Source organism: Pinus tabuliformis, chromosome 5_2 (assembly GCF_031772625.1).
Source record: "Pinus tabuliformis cultivar Carrire ecotype Pingquan chromosome 5_2, CPIR1, whole genome shotgun sequence".
NCBI classification, from domain to species: domain Eukaryota; kingdom Viridiplantae; phylum Streptophyta; class Pinopsida; order Pinales; family Pinaceae; genus Pinus; species Pinus tabuliformis.
This window is the reverse complement of record NC_142306.1, coordinates 710,025,426-710,049,805: the sequence shown is the minus strand read 5'-3', so window position 1 is coordinate 710,049,805 and position 24,380 is coordinate 710,025,426. Positions and strand designations below refer to the sequence as shown.

At 37.5% G+C, this 24,380-nt stretch overlaps 1 protein-coding gene across 8 annotated transcripts in view; it reads right to left on the bottom strand.

Moving 5' to 3' along the window:
* The window catches only part of RAPTOR1 (Regulatory-associated protein of TOR 1), a 119,443-nt gene that overhangs the window by 58,048 nt on the left and 37,015 nt on the right, over positions 1–24,380 (bottom strand). For 7 of the 8 annotated variants that reach the window (XR_016261837.1, XR_016261835.1, XR_016261833.1 and 4 more), the window contains exons 3-6: positions 15,104–15,186; positions 14,847–15,008; positions 14,643–14,759; positions 14,344–14,504 (exon numbers count right to left, since the gene is read on the bottom strand). Coding sequence is in view for 3 of the 8 variants with exons in the window: in XM_089436898.1 (XP_089293024.1) it covers positions 14,344–14,504; positions 14,643–14,759; positions 14,847–15,008; positions 15,104–15,186 (523 nt within the window). In the remaining 5 variants the exon portion in view is untranslated. The remainder of the gene's footprint in view (positions 1–14,343; positions 14,505–14,642; positions 14,760–14,846; positions 15,009–15,103; positions 15,187–24,380) is intronic. The other variant, XM_089436896.1, reaches the window with a different exon arrangement.

Sequence of the window (24,380 nt, the reverse complement as noted above, 5' to 3'; positions counted from 1 at the left end):
AGGACAAGGAAGATTAAAAAAGATTCAAGTTTTAAAATTATTAAAAAAAATATTATATATATATATATATATATATATATATAAAGTAATCAAAGATCAAGTTATATATTGGAGAAGTGGGTCTCTCATACAGAGAATACATAAACACTTTGGTCAAGTATTGTTGACGAAATTATTCACGAATACAAAGAGAGTCAATCATTGAAGAGAAAGAAAATGGAGACTAGCAATGGAAGAGTTTTAGAAACCTTACTCAACATTGCTCCAGTGCTACTTAGAATTAAGAGGACTCTTGAAAAGATTTTACTATTTCCATCTCTCCCGCAAAAGAAAAAAAATATATAAACCCTAATCTTGATAACCAATTGGTGCCTCCCGAGACAAATGTAATCGAAAAATTACATTACAAGAACCAAGAACCAAATAAAAATAAACAACAAAATATATATATATATATATGACAACCAATTACAATTAAAAATTCGGGATTATGCTTTTATATCGAAATTCTTTGTTCGATCCCCTTGGAAGGATCAACGTGACATTATGCTAGGTTCACCCTAGATGGAAACACTAAGGTCCTTCATCCTAAATAGAAGAAGTTTTTAACATTTTCCTACAAGAACAAAAATAACACTACAAAACATTACATTAAAATCAGATTCAATAACACCAGAGGACATACAAGGTATCTCAAAAGTAATTTTCCAAGAAAGTAAAACAGCAATAAATATGCAAATGGAAGTTGCCAAAATCACCACTGACTAAATTCTAGTTTCACAGCTTAAGGACCATAGTGACAAATTACTAACGCAAATTAAGAATCTTAAAAAAGACAAAGTTGTTGGCAAACAACGTACAACAACTTATCGAGAAGGGCTGAAATCTTCAAATGTATGTTGAAAACTCTAGGGCAAGCATAGTTAAAGAAATTCTTCCTTGCATGATAACAATTTGTCAAGTGTTTTTACAATTTATCTTAGCTTGATCTTCTTTTTCATTATTAGTGTGTGTGCTTACCTCATTAAAATGATATCAAAAATAAAGAGACAAGAACACAAGGTATTTAGCTTTTTTCCAGGGCCAAGAACTCTCCCTCTTGGATAGGGAAACCCGCACAAAATTCTTCTTATACAGATTCCAATTGATGAATACCAAGACCATGACCCTTGACCTACTCTGCCACTCCAAGACCAAGATCATCAATCCCTTCTTGTTGAGATCATCATCATCCCTGCTACCATACTTGTGTCATAGCGCTATTGTTGCATCTTCACTTGTTGTTTCTTTGGCTCAGATCATCATTGATGTACATATCGAGATCATTTTCTATACCACCAAAACAATGAAATCACTGAGATATGAGAGTTATATCAAGATCAAAATCATGAACCTATAATTATCATAATCACATCCATGCCATGATCAAGACTGTGTATAAGAACATATCACATAGATCCTTCCATGTCATCAATATATTAAAACTGTTATTATATTCAATGATATAGTGATCACCAAATATACAATTGAGATATAAATCATTACATGTTGCGTCTATCTTCAATATCTTTACAAATTTAACTTAGAATATGTCAAGAGGGTATATGTGCTTATTGTGGGATCATCGTGATCTTCTATATTGACATTGAGACCATAACAGTTCTGTCGAGACTACTACAGAGATACCACTTGGATCAACCGAGGTGCTAAAAGACAAAACTGAGTCTTCTCACTATGATATACTTCGAAATTTTACTTGTCACAATCATGTCGAGATTGTTAGTACTGTTGTAGGATTTCAGAGATCTTCTTTTCCATCGGAAAACACTGACTGTGATCTATTTCACTGAAATGAGTGCCACCGAGGAGGAGAGGACTATCACTGAGATCATCACCGTATTTGATAAGGCCTTCTGAGATCCTAAACCCAACCGAGATCTCCCTCCTGCACCTCATACCTATCCGCAGTTCAGAGAAAATTGTGATTTTTGTGCTTGGCATTTGCGGATACCCTAGATGGGTATTTATAGTCGTTTGTGCCTCCTATATTGAGCTGACTTGAATACATGAACCAGCATGTCTATTGTCCAAGACGACATGACATTTAATTATGTATTTAATTCATTTTGGAGCCGACATAATGTCCTTCTTAACGTTTTGCTTGCAGTCTTCTTGTGCTTGCTAATGGAGGATTGATCTTGGTCTTTGGAGGGTTGCTACACATTGTTGTGGACTTGTATACATTTTCATAAGCTCATGGAGAGCTTCTTTTTACATGACATGACTCTTTGACATATTAGTAAATCCTAAAGACATCAAGAAGAAGTCCTTTTGACTTATGACACTTCTTGCTCATGAAACCCATGTAGCAAGGCATACAAAAAAAATTAATTTATTCTCTTTTATTACATCAATTACAAAGATCATGTCATTATGAAGACCGAACCTAGTTACACATTCTTCAACACTCCCCTCTTAACTAGGGATGTATTCATAATGGTACTTGGTCATTCTCAATCTGAAGAATTTCTCATAAGAAGAACCAGATTTGCAATCCATCTGTTATAGCGTCATTTCAACTAACATTGTTTCATATAGCAAGGCCTTGACTAACAGCTCTATCTCTCACTTAGATCTGAGCACACAATGTTGGCGAGACCAATGACTAATAGACACGCATCATCATTGTCTCTCTTAGGGTCATACCCACCCGGTTGTTCTTTGTGTATGCCCTACTAGGAATATTCTCATCTTGGGTTCCCAACCCTCAAGAATATTGGTCCTCTTGCCCACTCTTGTCTTGGATGCCCTACCACATCCTCAAAGATTGTCGGATGCGAGATGATTACACAATCCTCCATTCTTTCTTCCAATCTAGAGACAAGAATGTCGTGTCTAACTCTCCCTCTTACCCAAGGATGAGTTCCAAGTTTCTTAACTCAAAAACTTACTTGAGTTCCTTGACTCATAGGAACTTCCAAGAGCTCCCCCTCTTACTCAGGGACTCTATCATTAGTACTTTATAGGGTCTTCTAGTTGACTAATGATCCAAGACTTCGATGTCATCAATTTCTTCATATGTAGTGTCTAGCCATCCATCACTTTCCTTCATCATGTCATTCCTTCTTTCCCGGAAGGTATCCTATCTTGGCTTTTCATCTGGGACTTTTCTTGATAGGACCATCTATCTTCACTTTTCCCTCAACGGTGATTGCTCTAGATCACAAGGTACATAGTTGTGACATCCTTCACAACTCTCCTTACCTTGGCCCTGCACACATACCCAAACTTTCTCCAAGAAGTCAAAAACCAAAAACAAATCACATATTACCTATGTTGCACGGGTTCCCGAACCCAGGGGTGGGGTTCTCGAACTCGTCCCAGGTACCCATCCCCACGTTCTAGGTGATGGAACGGGTACCTCTGAGAAGAACCCGGTTCTTCTTGAAAGAACTCGAGACTTCGAAATCATAAACCAATTCTTTTGATACATCAGAAAGGATTGCAAAGTGCCGATGTAGATGTAATATTCCCAACTCAAATATACTCAATTTTCTCTTAAAATTTCTGAGTTTTTAATTGAGTTTCAATGAGTCTTAATTGAGGTATTTTATCAAGTAGTTGAACGACAACTGCTGTAGATGTTAGTTTTATATTTTCTCTCAAATAACATGGACAGTGGTCATTGCTGCAATGGGAAAATGCTTCAAATAACTTGACAACTTATTTATACACTCGGAATTAGACTTTCACTGCTGTTACAACTTAAAATGATGAAAAATTTTGAGCATAAACAGCCATGCAATTAACTAGACACCAATAGATGTAGTGAAGGGCAAAACGGTGGAACCTGGTAGCATTACAGTAGTGTATAAATGGAATATCAGCCTTTAAATAACAGATCTTCAGCCATTAAAATCAGTCTTCTACAGCAGAGATGGATCAGCAATAAACATAGCTTATTCTCTAAAAAAGGTTGTTTAACAAGGCAAAGTCTGATATTGTTTAAGAGCAAATTTCCCAAATTTTACAATGCCATTGCGAAGGACACACCTGGAACATACTCCATCTGATAAGAACTTAAACTTGTTGATTGTCAGAACTTCTGCAATTAACTTGATTTCTTGAGTAGGCAAGCTGCTACAAGATTTGGCAAAAATCTTGATATCTGGAGAGTAAATAAGGATACATAAATTGGGCTCTATTATCTCTTGAAAGAGGATATTTGATCAACCTTTAACCTCTGAAATCAATACGGTTAAATCATAAATATTTTAGTTTTCTTGTTTAAAGTTGAAAAATATACAAATTCATATATATTATAATTTATAAAATATACTATTTATATATATTATATATAAATTATAATATACCCCGACTAACTCTCGCACCCTGTTTCAAAAAATGGCGTACCCGTCCCCGAACCCACGTTTCTTGGCAACATAGCATATTACCTTTTTGGTGATGGCCATTACTAGTGACATCTTGTAGGTATCCCCTGCATACTTGTTGACACATCTTCCAACAATATCTGTTGTCAAGGGACTTCATCTTTTCAGACTTCCATCAGAGTCTTCTTATCCTTCTAAGAGATTTCCTAGTCAAACATTTCTGATTCTTTGGATGTTGATTGCCTTCATCATGGTTGCTATTTCACAATCTCTTCAACACTCACACCTTCCATTCTCAGGAGCTTCCAATCTAAGTTCTTCAATAGTAGTCAACCACCTCATACTTCATATAAAGACATATTATGTTGATTTCATCTAGTGTGACTTATGCCTTTCTGCACCCTTTCAGAGGAGGAGATCCTTTTCGTCTTGATCATGCTTGATCCATGTTACCTACAACCATATGTCATGATATTACAATATTAAATACAAATACAAGCATATATACCTCATTTCATCTTTAGATTATCTAGGCTTCTTCCAGCAGCTTCCTTGATTGAAAATATCTTCAATCCCTTGATCTACTTCATTTCTCATGTCATCAGACCATCATCTCATGAATTCCAAAAGTTGGATTTCCTGATGGAACACTTGTTGCCTTTCCAGACGAGGGGATCCTTCGTTGAGGTTTCTATCAGAGAATCTTTAGGATCTTGCATATCCCTATCTGGCAAATGTTTCCTTTGACCTGGATGACTTCCTCCTTTCCTTTAGTATCCAATGAGATTCCCAAGAGCTATGTTCTTCATGTTTCTCATGGTGATATTATGAGTTCATGTTTCCATGTTGCCATGATGCATCTTATTATAATGATCATATCTGCAAAAGGTTTGGAGCTTGTGATAGGACCTTTTTGTGAGGGACACCATCTCACTTATAGTAGAGATCAGATATTCCCTCTTTACTTGGTCCTTTTCTTCAGCTTCCTCCGTCCTTCAGGTGATATGATCTCCTCTCCATAATCTTTCCATAGTATTGTCTTGTCAACCTTTCCTTTGCACATATTTGAGTTCTTTCAACTTGTCTTCCTCTCTCTGGCATAGAGACCACAAACTGTTGATGGTGGTAACCTTCTTGATCATGGACAACTGTTCCCTTGCTTACCAATATCAATATCAATGATGATTATCTTCTCATCATTCTTCTAGATCTCGCAATTGAGATCTCATGAAGATATTTCTTCATTCCTTGATACCTTCTTCACTGCATTTCAGAGAGTATATCTTCTAGCATTTCATGTAGCTCTTTTATGTCTCCTCTCTAAATACATCGGAAGGAGAGAACCTTCAAAGTTCTTTTGAACTCAAAGAAGACCTTGATATGTTCAATGATTCTTCTTCTCCATAAGGATTCTGTCAACCTTCTTACTCCATGCAAGGACCTTACATAACCCATCTATCCTATAGATCTCCTTGCAATCATGAAGTCATTGAACCAAACTTGATTATAGAATGAAAAGATGCTTACTTGATATGTGAAGATGAGATCTTCACCCTGATCATGATGGTTGTTGATGAGGCAGATGTATTGATGCTTCCACCAAATGAGATCCTTGATATGGAGATTGCCTTCTTTGCCTTTGAGCTATCTTGATATACAAACTGTTGATATAATTTGACTTCATAAGGAGCCTGGAAGTATGCAACATCGATTTGAAGTTGCTTGTCAAGATGTATGAAGACCCATCAATTGGAATAGTTTCTATGTTGAGCGTTGTCCATATAAACTGCCTTCAAACATGTATCCAGAAGCTCTGAGGATCCGAGATTTTAAGACTATGTTCTTTTATAGAAACGAACACAATCTAAGTTAGTGACTACCACTGGCATGTTGTAGACCAAAACTGTGGGAGGTACTGAAACTGTTGTCATGTATCCTGAGATCTAAACACTTCTTTTATCTGATGTGTACCAAAACCTTTGTTGTTGAAGACTGCTGATGTAGACTACTTCTTTAATCTAGGTCTTGATTCTTTAATGTAGATCTTGATTTCTACAACTTGCTTTGATGCTTTGTTTGAAATTTGATCCTTGAATGTCTCTTTTTTGCCCTTCCTTTGACTTTTGAACCCAATTGCTCTGATACCATGTTAAAGAATCTACGGCAAGCATAATTAAAGAGATTTTTCTTTGCATGATAACATTTTGTGAAGAGTTTTTACAATTTATCTTAGCTTGATCTTCTTTTTCATTATTAATGTGTGTTTACTTCATCAAAGTGCTATCAAAAATAAAGAGATAAGAACACAAGGTATTTGGCTTTCTGCCAAGGCCAAAACCTCTCCCTCTTGGAGAGGAAAACCCGCACAAAATTCTTCTTATAGAGATTCCAATTGGCGAATACCAAGACCATGACCCTTGACCTACTCTACCACTCCAAGACCAAGATCATCAATCCCTTCCTGCTGAGATCATCATCATCACTTCTACCACACTTGTGTCATCACACTATTGTTGCATCTTCAGTTGTTGTTCCTTTCATTGAGATCATCTTTGATGTACATACCGAGATCATTTTCTATACCACTGAATCAATGAAATCACTGAGATATGAGAGTTATATCAAGATCAAAATCATGATCCTATAACTATCATAATTACATCCATGCCAAGATCAAGGCGAAGTATAAGAACATATCACAGAGAACCTTCCTTATCATCAATATATTAAAACTGTGATTATATTCAATGTTACAGTGATCACCAAATATACAATTGAGATATAAATCATTATATGTTGCGTCTATCTTCAGTATCATTACAGTAACTGAGACTATGTCGAGAGGGTATATGTGCTTATTGTGGAATCATCGTGATCTTCTATATTGAAACTGAGACCATAATAGTTATGCTTAAAATGTAGCCCTATTTCTTGTAACCCTAATCATTGTTGTTCATTATGCTGAGACTGCAACACAAATACTACTTGGATAAACCGAGGTGCTAAAAGATAGAACTGAGTCTTCTCACTGTCATATACTTCAAGATTTTACTTGTCACAATCATGCCGAGATTGTTAGTATTGTTGTAGGATTTCGGAGATCTTCCTTTCCATCAAAAAACATTGGTTGTGATATCTTTCATTGAAATGAGTGCCACCAAGGAGGAGAGGACTATCACTAAGATCATCACCGCATTTGATAAGGCCTTCTGAGATCCTAAACCCAACCGAGATATCCCTCCTGCACCTCATACCTATCCGCAGTTCAGAGAAAATTGTGAGTTTTGTCCTTGGGATTTGCGGATACCCTAGACGGGTATTTATACTCGTTTGTGCCTCCTATATTGAGCTGACTTGAATACATGAAACGACATGTCTATTGTCCAAGCTAACATGACATTTAATTAAGTATTTAATTCATTTTGGAGCCGACATGATGTCCTTCTTAATGTTTTGCTTGCAGTCTTCTTGTGCTTGCTAATGGAGGATTGATCTTGGTCTTTGGAGGGCTGCTACACATTGTTGTGGACTTGTATACATTTTCATAAGCTCATGGAGAGCTTCTTTTTACATGACATGACTCTTTGACATATTAATAAATCCTAAAGACATCAAGAAGAAGTCTTTTGACCTATGATACTTCTTGCTCATGAAACCCATGTAGCAAGGCATACAAAAGAAATAATTTATTCTCTTTTACTACATCAATTACAAAGATCATGTCATTATGAGGACCAAACCTAGTTACACTTTCTTCAACACTCCCTCTTAACTAGGGAGGTATTCATAATGGTACTTGGTCATTCTCAATCTGAATAATTTCTCATAAGAAGAATCAGATTTGCAATCCATCTGTTATAGCATCATTCCAACCAACATTGTTTCATATAGCAAGGCCTTAACTAACAGTTCTATCTCTCACTTAGGTCAGAGCACACAATGTTAGCGAGACCAATGATTGATAGACACACATCATCATTGTCTCTCTTACGGTCATACCCACCCCGTTGTTCTCTGTGTATGCCCTACTAGGATTATTCTCATCTTGGGTTCCCAACCCTCAAGATTATTGGTCCTCTTGCCCACTCTTGCCTTGGACTCCCTACCACATCCTCAAAGATTGTCGGATGCCAGATGATTACACAATCCTACATTCTTTCTTCCAATCTGGAGACAAGAATGTCGTGTCTTTCTATGATCTTTACTATTTCCATTGCATTTACCATTGAGATTTTTTGTGTATAATTACTCAATGATATCAATGGCATTAGATAAATTGTTTGAAGATCATTAAGCAGTAATTATCATATTAGAAAATTGATATCTATTGCACATCTAGTAGAAAATTCAACATGGTACAAGATTTTTATTGAAAGAGCAGCCATTGAAGTCAACATAGAAGGCAAGTGTTTGGCAGCATGATTGGTTTTTGGATCTCATGTCAAAATGGCACCAAGTCTCAGAATTGAAGACAAATTAGATGGTGCCATCAACTTCAAATCTTCGCAGACTATGACAATCCTTATCCTGGAAAATGAGCTTTAGGATCATGTGGAGAAAGTTGTTCCAAAGCCAAAGACAGTTCAGGGGAAACCAGCGTGCATCAACAGTTGATGTTGATGATGATAATGAGCATCCACCTCAAAAGAGATCGAAGGAATATCTTCTTGTCTCCACTGTTTCAAGCCCTATTACCCATAATAGTGATCTTTTGTTGGGGAATAGTTGTGCCTCTAGGCAAAGGAGAGGTTTTTGAGTTTCACTTACAGATTTCTCAGAGAGGGAGTTGACAGTACCTATAATCATCAACAATTTCATCCTTAACCAAGAGATAAGTATTTCCAATCATGTTTTTCTCCTTTTAGTATTACTAATAAAAAATATTTTCGGTCAGCCTATTGTCCTTGTATTTTGAGGAATATCTTCTTGTCTCCACTCTTTCAGGCCCTATTACCAATAATAGTGATCTTTTGTTGGGGAATAGTTGCGCCTCTAGGCAAAGGAGAGGTTTCTGAGTTTCACTTACAGATTTCTCAAAGAGGGAGTTGACAGTACCTACAATCATCAACAATTTCATCCTTAACCAAGAGATAAGTATTTCCAATCATGTTTTTCTCCTTTTAGTATTACTAATAAAAATTATTTTCGGTCAGCCTACTGTCCTTGTATTTTGCCTCGATTATGATTTTTCCTTCCATGACCTCATGAGTGGAGTTTGTAGAAAGGAAGAAAGGGTACATTGTGGAGATTGGCAATGCTATGATTCATGTAGCAATTGGCAACATCAAAAAGTACAAGGCAAAGTTTTTAACAATAGGGTTTTCATAGAAAGAGGGAGTGGACTAGAAGGTGATTTTTGCACAAACACTAGATGCTCAGGTTTTTGTATGACCCAAGGTATCGAGAAATTGTACCAACAACTAGGACGTCAAGAACCATTCCAGATGACCGAAAGAGCTTCCAATAACTATGGGTGTTGCTTCACCTTGGGATCAACTCTAATATTTTAGTTTCGCAGGACACAGGCTTTTGTCGCACGCAGGACAGCAAAGGCAAAGTATATCGAAACCAATGTCATTGGTCAAGAAGCAATGTCGCTTTGGAAGTTGTTTGCAAGATTATTTGATCAAGAAGAAATATCACTTCATCTAAGAGATGGTGCAGAGGGGAGCAGTGAAGCTCCAGTACATATATCCACAAACGAGCGGATTGCAGACATTCTCACCAAGCCTTTATATAGAGCAAAGTTTGTATACTTCATAGACAAGCTTGACCTAATGCAAAAAGTCTCCCATGTTGATTTGGCCAGGGGTAAATGGCCCAAGATACTCGCATTGCCTACTTTAGGATGGAGTGATTTACAGGCATGCACCAGCATAGCAAGCTCATGAACTTTTCTTATAGAGAAGAAATTTCATCTAAGGGGAAATCTGTTACAGCTAAGGAAAATACCTCCCTCGCTAAAATGTTGATTTGTTTTGTAGCATCAGGGAGGTATTCCCGCATGCCCAAGAGGTTTCCAAGTCGACCTAAGAAAATTTAAATTTAAATTTAATTTTTTGAAGGCATGAGCCGACACAACTCACGTAAGGATGTGCCTCTTGGGTTAATTCACCTGCAGTCGACACAACCCATGAAAGGGTGTGCATCTTAGGTTAATTCACCTACATTCAACTGTATATATAGATGATGTGACATCTCATTTTGTTAAATTTTGATTAACATGTTCTTTGCTTAAGATAGTCACTTCAATGATCTACATCAGCGCATGTACTAATTCTATTTTATTTCCATTAGCAATCAAATACATCATCCCAATGACAGTAACTGAAGAAAGAACATGAACAATAAATGAAGAAGACAAGCCAAGACAATAAAACACAAGGATATGGCTCAAGCCAGGTAAAAACCCCAAGATGGGGAAAACCCTTAATCAAATCTTCTTATATTATATCAAATGATCAGCAGAGAGAAAGAGAGAGTACAAGACTTCAAAGTCAAAATTAACTTGCCCAATAGTATTGCCCTTAGATAAGTAGATGGCTCAAAATGCAAAGCTGATGACATACTGTTATAGAAGCTTGATCTGGTTAGGGTTATATTAAGCCCACCACTATCCCAAATAACAGGTCCAAAACTCCTCCTTTCAACTCCTTCAATCTCAGTGTTTCCTTGTCTAAACACCTGTCACCCTGTGCTGCCATTCAAGCCCTTTCTCAACCCCGATATAGGCCTTGATATACTTCACAACAACCCTACAGCAATTGATTGCTACAGCAAGGATGATCCACCTTCTAATCAAGGGAAAACACCCCTGATCACTACACTGCTCCTTGGAGTGACTGCAGCTAGGGCAGGGGAGGTTACCTAGCTTTCTCGGCTCACTCAAACAGTCCCTCCAACTGATTGTTACCTACAGTAAGGACTGCGGCGTCCTTTTAGTGACAGCGGTTCAGAGAGAAGGCCCTAAACAAGGCCTTTCATCCATCAAACAATATGTCTGCTGCTTTAGGTTCAGCTCCTACCTGCGGCATTAGAACAGAGGCAAAAACCCACACAAATATGCATAGAAAATACATGTAACATGCCTCTAGACTGCCCAGCTGGTGCGGCCTCATATTCACAGTAAACTTGGATAAATTGCTCCCAACATGATGCCCTATCTCAAGCTCAGAACCACAGTAATACACCAGTCCTTCTGCGGCCTTCGGTCCTATGGAAGATAAGCCACATCTCATCTCAAAACAGCCCAGAATTATTGCAATAACCTCAGCCTGTGCATCTGATCATTTCGGCCCCCAAACAGTCTTCAAGAGGTGCTCCAACAGTCCTCCTCTGCCTTCACTGAGTTTGCCTCTAATATGCGGTCAAAACAGAGATTAACCCCTCCAAGTGTGAGCTCCAAAAATACTCAAGAAAATGTATGTAATGAGGTTGGAAACCAACTCTATTTATATAAATCGTGGTGGGTGAAGAGACACGTTGCTTGAGCTTCATGAGCCTACATAAGTTTGCTGGTCAACCTTGACAATTTGTCCATAATCAAAATAAATTCATAACTTCATTTGTACATGTCAGAATAGGATGATCTTTAGATCAATCCTACACCTCTCATAGAGAGGAATCCAAGAAAATTATCAGTTGTCATAAATAAGATGACCCATGTTCAGTTTGGCCCTAGTTGCCAATTTTAACACATTTTCTACACCAAGCGATTGAGTTTCTTCTTCATCTTTTTGAGGTATCCTGGACAGCCGCAGGTGTGTGGAAAAGGAGGACGAGTTGACCATTTCACTAAGCCATTTATCTCTCTATTTGACCGAGTTTGACCCAAGTTGACTGAGCTTCGGGAGGACTGCACGTGCATAGTAACTTGAGCGCAGATGACTGTGGGACTGTTGAACACAGGCCACAGGGTTAACCACAAGGCTGAATTTGCCCGCAACCTCACTGTTTGAGCAGCATTGACTTTTGATTTTTTTGACTCATTTGACTAGTGTCAACTTCCTGTTGTTTAGACCAGGTTTGACTAGTATTTTACTTGAATTATTGGCACAGATTTCTAAACAATTGCTGAATTTTGTAAACCTTGCCAAAGAATAATTTCTCCTAAAGAAAAAATGTTGGCTTTTCTGCCAAGGTTGGGTTTCCCAGGGTAAAAGTAGTCTCTATTGCGCATGGTTGTTTTTCTATGATCTTTACTGTTTCCGCTGCATTTACTGTTGAGATTTTCTGTGTATCATTGCTCAATGAGATCAGTGGCTTGAGATAAATTTTTGAAGATCATTAGGTAGTAATTATCAGATCAGAAAATTGTTTTTCATTGCACATCTTGCAGAAAATTCAACAACCATATGATATAATTGCTGGAAAATAGAAAAAAAGAGGACGTATTGCCTTCGAGGATTTGTCTGTGTGATTCTTCCATGTTCCAGTTACTTGGTTTTGTTAGCATTTTGGAGAGCTAGTGGTTTGAAAATTGAGAAGGCTATGTTATATACTTTTCATATTGAGTATATGAATTATGTTTTCAGCTGTCCAACACTAATAAAATTTCCAGAGTTGATGTTCAGACATCTAGGTTCTCATGCATTGTTATTTACATCTATATACGTCTTGATCATTTCACATAAATAAAAGAACAATTTGTTGAGTGATTTGACATCAAAAAAGAAGAATTTAAGGGTTGCATTGCTGCTGCTATATCTGCTGTTATAACCAGTGTTGTGAACACCGCAATTTAATCGCGATTTTTTAAGTATGCTGATAACACCGCCCTGTTTTTATGAAGTTTTTTTCGAAAAAATCCCTGAAAAAATCGTGATTCGAGCAGAAAAAAATCGTGGCCCTCTGGGACAGCGTGTTGTAAAAGCGATTTCACGAGTTTTATTTGTCATTTTTAGCAGACAGTGTACTTGTTTGAGAGCTGAAGAGGAGAGGAAGGCAACTACTAAGGGCAGAGGAAATCAGTGGTATTTGTTATTTGGTTCATTTCATTGTATATGACATTATGACTCATGATATGAGATACATTATTATATTTTTGTTGATATTTTGAGGCTGAGTTGGGACTCATGACTTACTATTCAAGGCATGATTCACTGTTATGTGTGATGTAGCACTAGAAATGACAATACACATCTTATATATTAGTTCTTTTATCATTATTTATGTGTCAATGTAGTTATTTTATGTTGTAGATGCTTTGGATATTAAAAAATTTGAAAAACAAATGAATATTTTTGTATTTTCCAATTTTTTCCCAATTTTTACCAATTTTTATGATTTTTTCCAATTTTTTCCCTCACCGATTTAATCCCGATCGCGATTTTCGCAACATTGTTTATAACTGCTGTAAAAGTTGATTTTCATATCTAGTTTAGGTAGGATAAGTTGCCATTGAAGACTGAATTTTATCAAGATAGTTGGTATCCTTTCTCCTTGGATTGCCTGGGAAACTGAGCTGTTATAAAATGAAATATTATATCTTTTCCATTGTTTATCCTTGATTTCATGACAGCTCCAAGGCTGAAAATTCACTGGGTAGAGATCCTTCGATCCAGGAAACCTCTAGTCAGATGTGAAACTTCTGTTTTGCAATAGTTGTGATTTATCCAGAAATTTCTGTTTTGCATTAGCAGCAAGAAAATTGATTCACCAGCAATTTAACTGGAACGAATCATAAAAACAGCGGACCATATCACAACTATAACATGAAGAGAAAGCAAAACTGATGCATCATACCTAACCTATAATCCAGCAGAGCACTATTTCCTACAAATGAAACTAAAAAATTGATAAATTTATATTAAGTCAGTACACTTTTCTTCAAATGTAAACATATTGATTGACAAACCCTAAACAATCAATCAACAGGAGATAACTTTTTCATTGGAGGAACATATATTTACTGACAGACCTAACTATTTCTGAGTGAAAGATAACATAATACCATTGTAATGCAATCTTTATAGGTGTTGTGAGGCATGAAGTAAAAATGTCAGCGGGAAACTCAGGGCTCTGAGGAAGAATCTCATCTGCTCCACAAGCAGCAAGTAAAATGCAATCCTTCATTGCAGTCGCAGAAGAAACACCAGAACCCCATTCTTGGCGCTGGACATCAATACACAATCCCATCATAAAAACAGGCAACAAACATTAAAAACATCACACCCATCCGTTAACAATAAATATAAACTGCCTTTCATCCTGATATTTATTAGAATATCGCTGGTAGATGCATCAAACTACCTCTATGAAGGCATTAACTATCATGCCTGCAGCAGAGCAATCAAATACATATATTGAGGGTGTCCCGAGCCACGATTCAAGTTCATAAATTGACAATGGAATGTATTGTGTATAACTCTGCACTCAAGGAAACTATTGTCAGCAAGACTGCAAGTAAGAAAATTGAATTGGAACAATTTTACAAAACATTCAACATCAACCGACAACCTTGTTGAAAAGCCAGATTTCCCCATTAGCTGTGGGTTTTGGAACACCATGCCCATTATAGTGAAACAGCACCCGCTCTGATTTGGCATTTTTGCGGCAGTGATTGCAAAGTTTTTTTACCTCTTCCACAGGAGGATCAGCTGCGAGCTTGTACCTAGCCTAAATGTTTAAATACAACAAAAGCATACATCAGGAAATAAATAATCAACCCCAATGGACAAGAAAGTTAATTGAACAACCAAATGGAAACCTACTCGTGGTTGCCAGCGTGTATATTGACCTTCCAATGCCTTTCCAATTGCCTCGATAGCTTTTCCAGCTGCCATTGAGAATGGATCTGAAAGAAAACTAAAGCAACAATTAATCCTGGGCATTTAAGTTCAAGATTTCATTTAGGAAAACTAGAATATTGCTAACAAATTTATTTAAGGCCACACCTGACCAAGACGAGCCATGTATGAGCAGCATTACACTATATATACAGAATATAAGATAAACATTTCTTATAACTGTCTGCATAAGAATGTACAAGTACAGTACATACACCAAAATGAAAACATACGAATATACCAAAGCAATGGTCACTAAAGCATGCTTCTCCAAAATAAAATATTCTACGTAAAGATCAAATTTGAATAGATCACACATTAAATACCATAGCCAAAAGGCAGCAAGAGTATATAAATCAAAAACATTACAGAGTTACATAAAAAACAGCAAATGGCACAAGTAGTCAAATAGGACTGCTCAATGATGTTGGTGTTTTAATAAGAGTTGCATCAAAAATATAATTACCAACACTATTTCGGTTTGATGCTAAAAATTGGTGGAGCCCACTAGTTTAACTAGTTAGCACACAAATCAAAGCATATTTAGAATGTTGTATCAATGACTCCAATTATAACAGACGATTTCATGTTACCCTCATCTCACATGTGTCTTATATGTGGCAGTCATCCTAAAAACTATCTATAATGAGAGCAGCCAGCCCTTTCCGTGCAATCTAGAAATAAACATCTGTGTAGGTCTAAACACAAGTGTGGTCCCAACGATGAAACAATGATGATTACCACATAGGCTACCAGCTTCTCTGTCACCAGACACCTGCCTTTGTCAAAGAGTGATAATTCTTTACCAAAGTGTTTTAATAAAAGTTGCATCACATATATAGTGACAAACATTATGTCAGTTTAATGCTAAAATTTGGTGGAGCCCACTAGTTTAACTAATTAGCACACAAACTAAACCATATTTAGACTCTTGTATCAATGACTCCAATTATAATAGAAGATTTCATGTTACCATCATCTCACATGTGCCTTAGAGTGAATAATCCTAAAAGCTCCATATATAATCAGAGCAGGCAGCCCTTTTATCATAATCCAGAAAGAAAAGTCTGCGTAGGTCTAAACAGAAGTGTGGTCCCAAGCATGAAAAAATATAATTACCACAGGCTACCAGTTTCTCTGTCACAGGCCACCTGCATTTATCACAGAGTGATAATTCTCCACTTATGATTAATAATTCTCCACCAAAGCGGAGCCTGTCTCATGCTCCACAGCCATTAGCCCTTTCCTTGTTCCCTGTGGGCAAAGTGTGAAGCACAAAACACAAAGCTACACTCTATTCCTCCCACATTTTCCTTTATGCACAATAAGCTCCACAAGTATTAACACTTGGCCATGTCTTTTGATTTATGTAGGGAGTCAAGCACAAAGGTGGCATCACCCTCAGACTTGCCCACCTCCCCGAATGACCAAAGGCCTGCATGTCCCCTCCTGGTCCACGCCTAAAAATTCTTAAGATTCACATAACTTTCTCATTAGCCATCTTGTTTTCACATTTTCCCCTTCTTTGTGTTAAGCACAAACAACCTGGACACTGCACAATTATATCTCCACACATTTCCTGTCTTTGTCAATTTCAAAGGCATTTGAGAGTTTCTCCTCGTGTGCAAACACATCAGGAGAAACTTCATATATAATCAGCACAGGCAGCCCCTTTATCATAATCCAGAAAGAAAAGTCTGCGTAGGTCTAAACAGAAGTGTGGTCCCAAGCATGAAGAAAGATAATTACCACAGGCTACCAGTTTCTGTCACATGGCACCTGCATTTATAACAGAGTGATAATTCTCCACTTGTAAGTGATAATTCTCTGCCAAAGTGGAGCCTGTCTCACGCTCCACAGCCATTAGCTCATTCCTTGTTCCCTTTGTGCAAAGTGTGAAGTACAAAACACAAAGCTAGACTCTATTCCTCCCACATTTTCCTTTATGCACACTAAGCTCCACAAGTATCAATACTTGGCCATGTGCCTTTTGATTTATGTAGGAAGCCAAGCACAAAGGTGACATCACCCTCAGACTTGCCCACCTCCCCGAATGACCAAGGCCTGCATGTCCCCTTCTGGTCCACACCTAAACATTTTTAAGATTCACATAACTTTCTCATTAGCCATTTTGTTTTCACATTTTTCCCCTTCTTTGTGTTAAACACAAACAACCTGGACACTGCACGATTACAACTCACAGATTTCCTCTGCCTTTGTCAATTTCAAAGGAATTTCTCCTCATGTGCGAACACATGCTTCAACAATAGAAAATAACAATGACTCTTGAGCACAAAATAACCAAAGATTTGACCTCTACACTTCCAAATCTTTAAGGATAAAATTATATAAGCAAAAGTGATAGCATCTTTGAGAGTTGAAGCCCTAGGAACATTGCCCAACATTACGATGCACAAAAGGTAACCTCAAGGCCCCCTATTTCTATTGCCTAAACAACAGGAGATGGGGTGCACTTCACCATATAAGGCCCCCCAAAACTATATGTTTCCTAACATCCGAAGTTGTGGATAGGCAATCCCCAGATAGATGACTGGTTGAAAGACCCACAACCACTAGGGGAACTAGTACAATGTGTGTCATAGTCAAGACAATGCACTCTGCAATCAAACTCTAAAAAAGTCGATCGCACTACAAGAACTATTCTTAGATCTGAACATCCTCAAAACAATTTCATCTGAAAAAGTTCCATAAATAGTCTTGGGACTTCCCTCAGAAGGCAATAATTCATCCTCAAATTTCATACTAGATGTAACAATAAACGATAAATCCCATAATAGATACGACAACGAAATATCACGCACTCCACAATCTCCATTTGCTAAAGATCGCAACACTGGAAAATCTTGTTTGCCTATGTGATACGATGATCAACTTCAACTCAAGGCCAGTTCAAAACAAAGCTAGCCTACAGGGATACTAAGAGCATGCATCCAATGACGAAGCGAGTAAGGAGGTCGATCAATGATACCATCCCTTAGCTTCATGATGTGATTTGCATAGCAGGCCATCTGAAAACTCATCCCACCAAGTGATTGACCAAGTGTCCTAAATACATTGTCTATGTATGTGCTCTTGTCAACAATTCTTCAATAAGGGCATATGGAGAATATATTAACGAGGGCATGCAATATGTTAAGATACAAACTAACTACAACAGACATATGGCCTCAGATAGCCTGCAATCAGACCACCTAAGAAAGATGGTTGAAACAACGATTTCCAAAGATAAGTAAGCAACATAAAGGATACTAATACCTACGAATGGCTGAGTTAGAAAAGCTCGAAAAATGATGCAAAGGTGACACTAGTGCAAATCTCAATTTGATGGGGGTGTGATATTACCTCTGAATCCTAGATGTGATAGAGAACAATCCTCTTGCTCCTATTGAGGTCATGAAGCATCAAGACCTTAACTTTCTCCATCAAGGCACAGTCAAACAAAAGTAGACCAAGTGTCCCCAGACCTCAAATTTGTAAAGAAGTTTGGCCTTAATAATGTTGTCCAGGAGTTCCAACTAAGACTATATTTCTTCAAAATTGTTCTAGAAGCATTGTATCTCTAGATGAGCAAGGGAGTCAAAACCCTTGTTAGTTTGTGTACAGAGAGTGTCCCACAAACCAAATATAGGTCCTAAGGACTAAACTCTCAAGTATATGCAAGTTATGGTGATCTCAATCTCCACACACAAAAGATAAACGTGGTAGCCTTAGAGACCCTTGCTAGTCTGTGGATGGAGAGGGTACCACAAACCAAATCTAGGTCCTAAGGACTAAACTCTCAAGTATATGCAAGCTATAATGATCTTAATCTCCACACCCGAAATATAAAAGTGGTAGCCTTAGAGATCCTTCTTTAACTTTTAGCTTCAACACTAAGTTGCACAAAATGTCAAAAGGTTTCACAGTTTTTGAAATGGGTACGTTTCGAAACGTCACCTCCCAAAAATGGAAATGTCAGTTGTATATAAATATAAAAAATATATACATAAATAAGGGAATAACACATTATTTTGCAAGAAAAAGGAGAATAACTCCCATAGACGGCAATTTTGAAGGAAAACCAAGTCTATATTGACTCTCATAGATGTTTATGTGATGGTCGAGTTTCAATGAAGTTACCGGTACGAGTACAGCCCGAAACGTTGGGTTTCTAGAAGTTTTGTAAAACATAGCTTGAACATCATTCTAACCTCGTGGGACCTGTTACCCACCATTTTGTGGGTGACCCCTAGGAGAATTTTTTTCTCCAAGATGGTCCCCAGCCACCAACCACCAACTAGCTCATTGTGCCACTTCTCCATCACCTGAGCCAGCCATGTGGTCCCTCGCCCACCTGCCATGATCGTATGTTTGAAGGTGGGCCTCCAAAACGCAAAGGTGGTATGCCTTGTCATTTGGTAATCGAGTATTGTAGTTTGCTTATCATATACACTTTTGTGCATGGATTAATGGGGGGTTCGGCGGAAAGAATGGGCCAGGTTTGTGCTCTTGTCCCTTAAGACCCCTTTTGAGTGTTAACCTTGGATTCTAGTCCCATGGGATCTCTTTTACTGGCCCTTGGGCTTTAGGGATGGTATTACATGGGAAACCCTGATTTTGGTTGCAAAGTCTCGCTCCTTCATCCACATATATTGCCCCCTTTCCACTCATTAAAACCCTATTCATCATTTCTCCCACCTGGTCCACATTCCTCCATTGGTTCCACATAGGGTTGGCCTTCCCCCTCCTCTTGCCCACACCTTGGGTCAAGCCAAGAATGATGTCCCAGAGGTTGATGCAGCTGAAAAGAAAAGTAAAAGCATAATTGGCCACATTCAACACGAAAATGTACCACAAAATGCAAAAGATGGTCGGGATAAACACATTTAGCACATGGGAAAAAGCCAATACATGAGCTCTAACCCCATCATCATGGCCATTACCCTGGTTCCTACAGTGCCTAGATGATCCTGCTTTGTCATTTAGGAACCTATGGTTGTCCCAACCCCTGGTGGGCAATGAACTGCCCTACCTTAAAGGGGGTATCCACTGCTATATCTAACACATCATGCACTTACCCCTTGAGCCCTATTACTTTATTCGTTGCCTCTACAAGGCTTTACTTGGCCTCTTATCCCAACCAAGTGTTGTTTCAGCTTGTAAATACCACATCCTTCAATAGATTTTTGGCAATATTTTCTACTCATTTTGCCATCATTCATATCACAATGAGCCCATTCAGTGTCCTTGGCTTTTGGAGGCATGGTGGCTACTACTTAGCCCAAACTCTCTGTTGTTACACTAAAACAAAAAATCAGCACTCTCCAAGCTCATAATGAAGTTCAAAAAAACTCCAAATGAGATGTGTGAGACAAATGAGAGGGAAGACATACTTTTAAAGAGCTCTAACCCGGTTTTTCAAACGGTTCATCCCCACCAAACAATGAACAGACCGGTTTGACTAATTTCCAGTTCAAACCGACTAGTTTTGAATACTATGATATAGATACATACTAGTCATGATAAGGATCTTCAATATGCCAACATACCTATACCTCTTGAACAGGGCCTCCCACAAGAATAAGTCAACAAAAATGAGTTTATGGGCAAAAGGGAAAAAACACATTGGGATGAATAAATTATAAGCTTTGAATTAATTAAAATTATTGTTCCTAAAAAGTTATTAATGTACATGAACATCAAGGCCCTAAATGGCCTCCAAAGTTCAAAATTATTGAACTCCAATCTTTCACTACTTCCTATAGTGTGGATATAGGAGATAATTTAGCACTCCCACAATTGTACTTACGTTGTACGTGCTCTTCCAATCCCATTGACCACTTTTTCTGGTAATTCATTGTACATTAATAATAATGCCTTTTCTTATGTATATAACATTATACATAGACAGGAATCACAGATCAATTCCCCTCTAAAATCAGGTTGAAGTCAATACCAAACCAGCAACAACAGCAGCATGCCAGGAAGGCTTTGTTCAGCTACACAGTCCAGTTGCATGTTTTGAGAAATGAAATGACATGGGAAATGTACGAGGCTTTTAGTAAGAAAAAACTTAAAGGTACACAGGATAATGTCTCTCACGTCCAACAGACACAGATTCAGCCCGATTGGCTTCTGACACAGGCATAAATCAAGTCGGCGCATCATCCACAATGCAGACCATGTTTGGTCAAAAACCAAGCCAGAATCAATTATATCAGTATGACTTCAGCATAAAACAACATGGATGGCAAAAGGGATGTCGCAGGTAAAAATCGTAGAAGCCACATGCCACAAACCTGACTAGGGCACAACCATGCCAGCCATGATTGCAGCACAATGTAGGTAGAGGGGTTTCAATTCAAGACACTTAGAGGAATTATGGACGCGAAAGTGGCACCTACCTGCAGAAGTTGTGCTTGATTCTGTCAAGAACAAACATCAGTCGAATCACTAAAATTTGAAGACCAATCCCTTTCACTATTCACCATACTTCCAGAAGAGTTACAGAAAAGTACCCACACCAGCAATACCAAAACAAGTAGCAGAATACACTTTGGAGACCAATTTAGACCCAAAAACTAACATTCAGTCTGACTTAAAAGCAGACACAAGGTGCATTGCATTTTCACATAAGATTTTAAGCCTGTTAAAAAAGAGAGTAGAGCCTCTCGTGAAAAATTCAATGAACAAAATTTCAATACATGCAAGGTTAACATGCACGTATGGAAACCCATGCAACGTAGTAACATGCAGTAATCTAAATTTGCTACAAAATGGCCCTTTTCTAGCCACTCAAAATAATGGGCGTACACTGGCAATTCAGGCCTGAAACCCAGTAGGAAGCATTTTGGATTGATACAAACACACATATTGGATGTTAACATTGCATAATCCAGCTGCAGAAGAGGTATTTGTAGGTGCTGAATATATTTATGCACCCAAAAGCAGCAATTTCATCAATCCAAACTTACAACTTCAGCAAAGATTCATTGGTTGAATCTATTGGTAAAGATCCAAACCATAGAAATTTTAGCCTTCTTCTAGCAAGGTAGAATGGCATACTGCAAATAAATGACGCTGCGTTTTTTACTGAGTAGAGAATATCAGATACTAAACACATCACTTGTACCTATCACAAAGATCCAAATAAATCTGGGAAGAGATCCAAACCTTTTAATTAAGATATCTTTTTTGGACTCAAGATATCCTGCAGTGAGAACATGTACAACATATAAACACACCAATATCAATAATGTCACAGTAAAAGAATGAGGGAAGGTTAAAGAAAAGATTAAAAAGGTTGTAATGTTAAATAGTTTACCACCAGGATATAATAATGTGATATTCGTGATTACCCAATTGTCTTCACAATCTTTGGAAATTAGTTCAACTCTCTTTGGAGAGTTAAAGCAAATATGTCTTGATTAATGTTATTCTGAATAGGTGTTGGCGAATAGCAGACTGAGGTAAAGGCCTTTTCGCTCAAAGACATCATGAACAAGAAGATCGCTATAAATATAGAAAAGCTATGTTATTCACAACAAAAGTCACACCATGCTGCCTAGAATTGCAGGTTCGTTCAAAAGATTTACAAAAAGAAACAGAGAAGAAAGATGAAAACAATATTTCTATTCATAAAGAGGGTGATGTCAACATTGAGGTGGTAATTTAACAGTTGACTACTTTTTGCTTAGAAGGTAGCCTGTAAGGCATCACCCCCAAAACAGAAAAGAACAAAGAAAAAAAAAAAATTAATGTACAAGACTGTATGGTTGCCTAGGGAGTTCATGACCACGATACCAGGCAATGATTTCTGCTTTCAATAAGTGTGATGACAATTTGATGCAGCAATATGGTTAGTTGTCTAGGAATATGTATCCTTTATTGTAAAGGAGATAGAAACTTGATAGTTGGTTCCAGGTGTGACAAAGGAGGAGAGATGCGTCACTAGAGTTGTTTTTTCTTTCTTCTCTTCTGAAAAGTTCCCAAGTTGTAAAAGGTTTAATCTTTTTGATAATGGGGAAGAAAATATCTAAAAAAATATTACTTTCATGATAAAAGAGGCAGCGTTGGGAAATAATACTCCAATAATATTTAAGTTAAAAGTTAATGATTGGTAAAGCCCAGTAGTATAACAACCCAACATGCAAATAAAGCGTATTTAGTATGTTATATCCTGTCTCAAATTTTAATAAGATATTAACATCAAAAACATCGCTCATATGTTAATGTATGCACATCCTACTAATATTTATACAATAACAAAATTGAAGAGGATGTGCCATTATTCAAATTATAGTGAAACTAAGTCGCTGACTTAACTCACTTATATGCATGCTAAATTCCTTAATTTGTGTCCAATGTTATATTTTGCTTCCTTGCACATGCAATTTCCTAATTCTTGTCTAATGAAACGTGATCTGTATTTCCACATCAATAAAATATAAGCATTTCACACATCAATGGCAACAACCACTAATCCATTTTGAGTAATCCCCACTAGATATAGTTATCTGATTGTTTAGTAACAGTTCCGCAAGAGAACAGTAACATATATCCCTTCTCAACCCTAAGACCCATTTCAAATTTGTCAACCCGTCAAAAAAGTGCATTTTCCTTCTACAAAGAGTTTTCACCCTCTAAACTTCCAAAACAAGGTGGTTTTTCAACTTTGAACAGTAACCTTCTTTCTTTTAAAATTCAAATGGGACCTTTCCCTCAAAGTTCAAAGTTGAATATGGGTGTTTTTGTGTAATAAATAACCTTCAGTATCAAATCATTTTGATTCGGTGTCCTTTTTAACAATTAAAAAAACAAAGAATGGTATAGATAAGGGTTCAAAATGCTTTACTTGTGTTAGGGCAGAGTGCTAACATTGCCAATTTTTCTTCAGACTTGATTACAAGTTAATTTTTTCTTCTAATTATGAATATTTCATGTACTAAAATTATATTTGGCCATGTGTTAATTTTTTAAAATTATTTAAAAGCATGCAGCCCCAAAAGAAAATTCCCTCTTTAGGCAACATGTTTCGTATGTTGCTTGGAACAATTGAGGGTAGCAAACATGTTTTGCATGCAGAGATCATTTCTAGGAAGATGACACGAGGTAGCTTAACTGAACTCAGTTGAAGGTGTGTTGCTTCAACTGATCCTCCAGGGTGACTCCATCACCATGCAGCACCTATTATTGTGCTGCA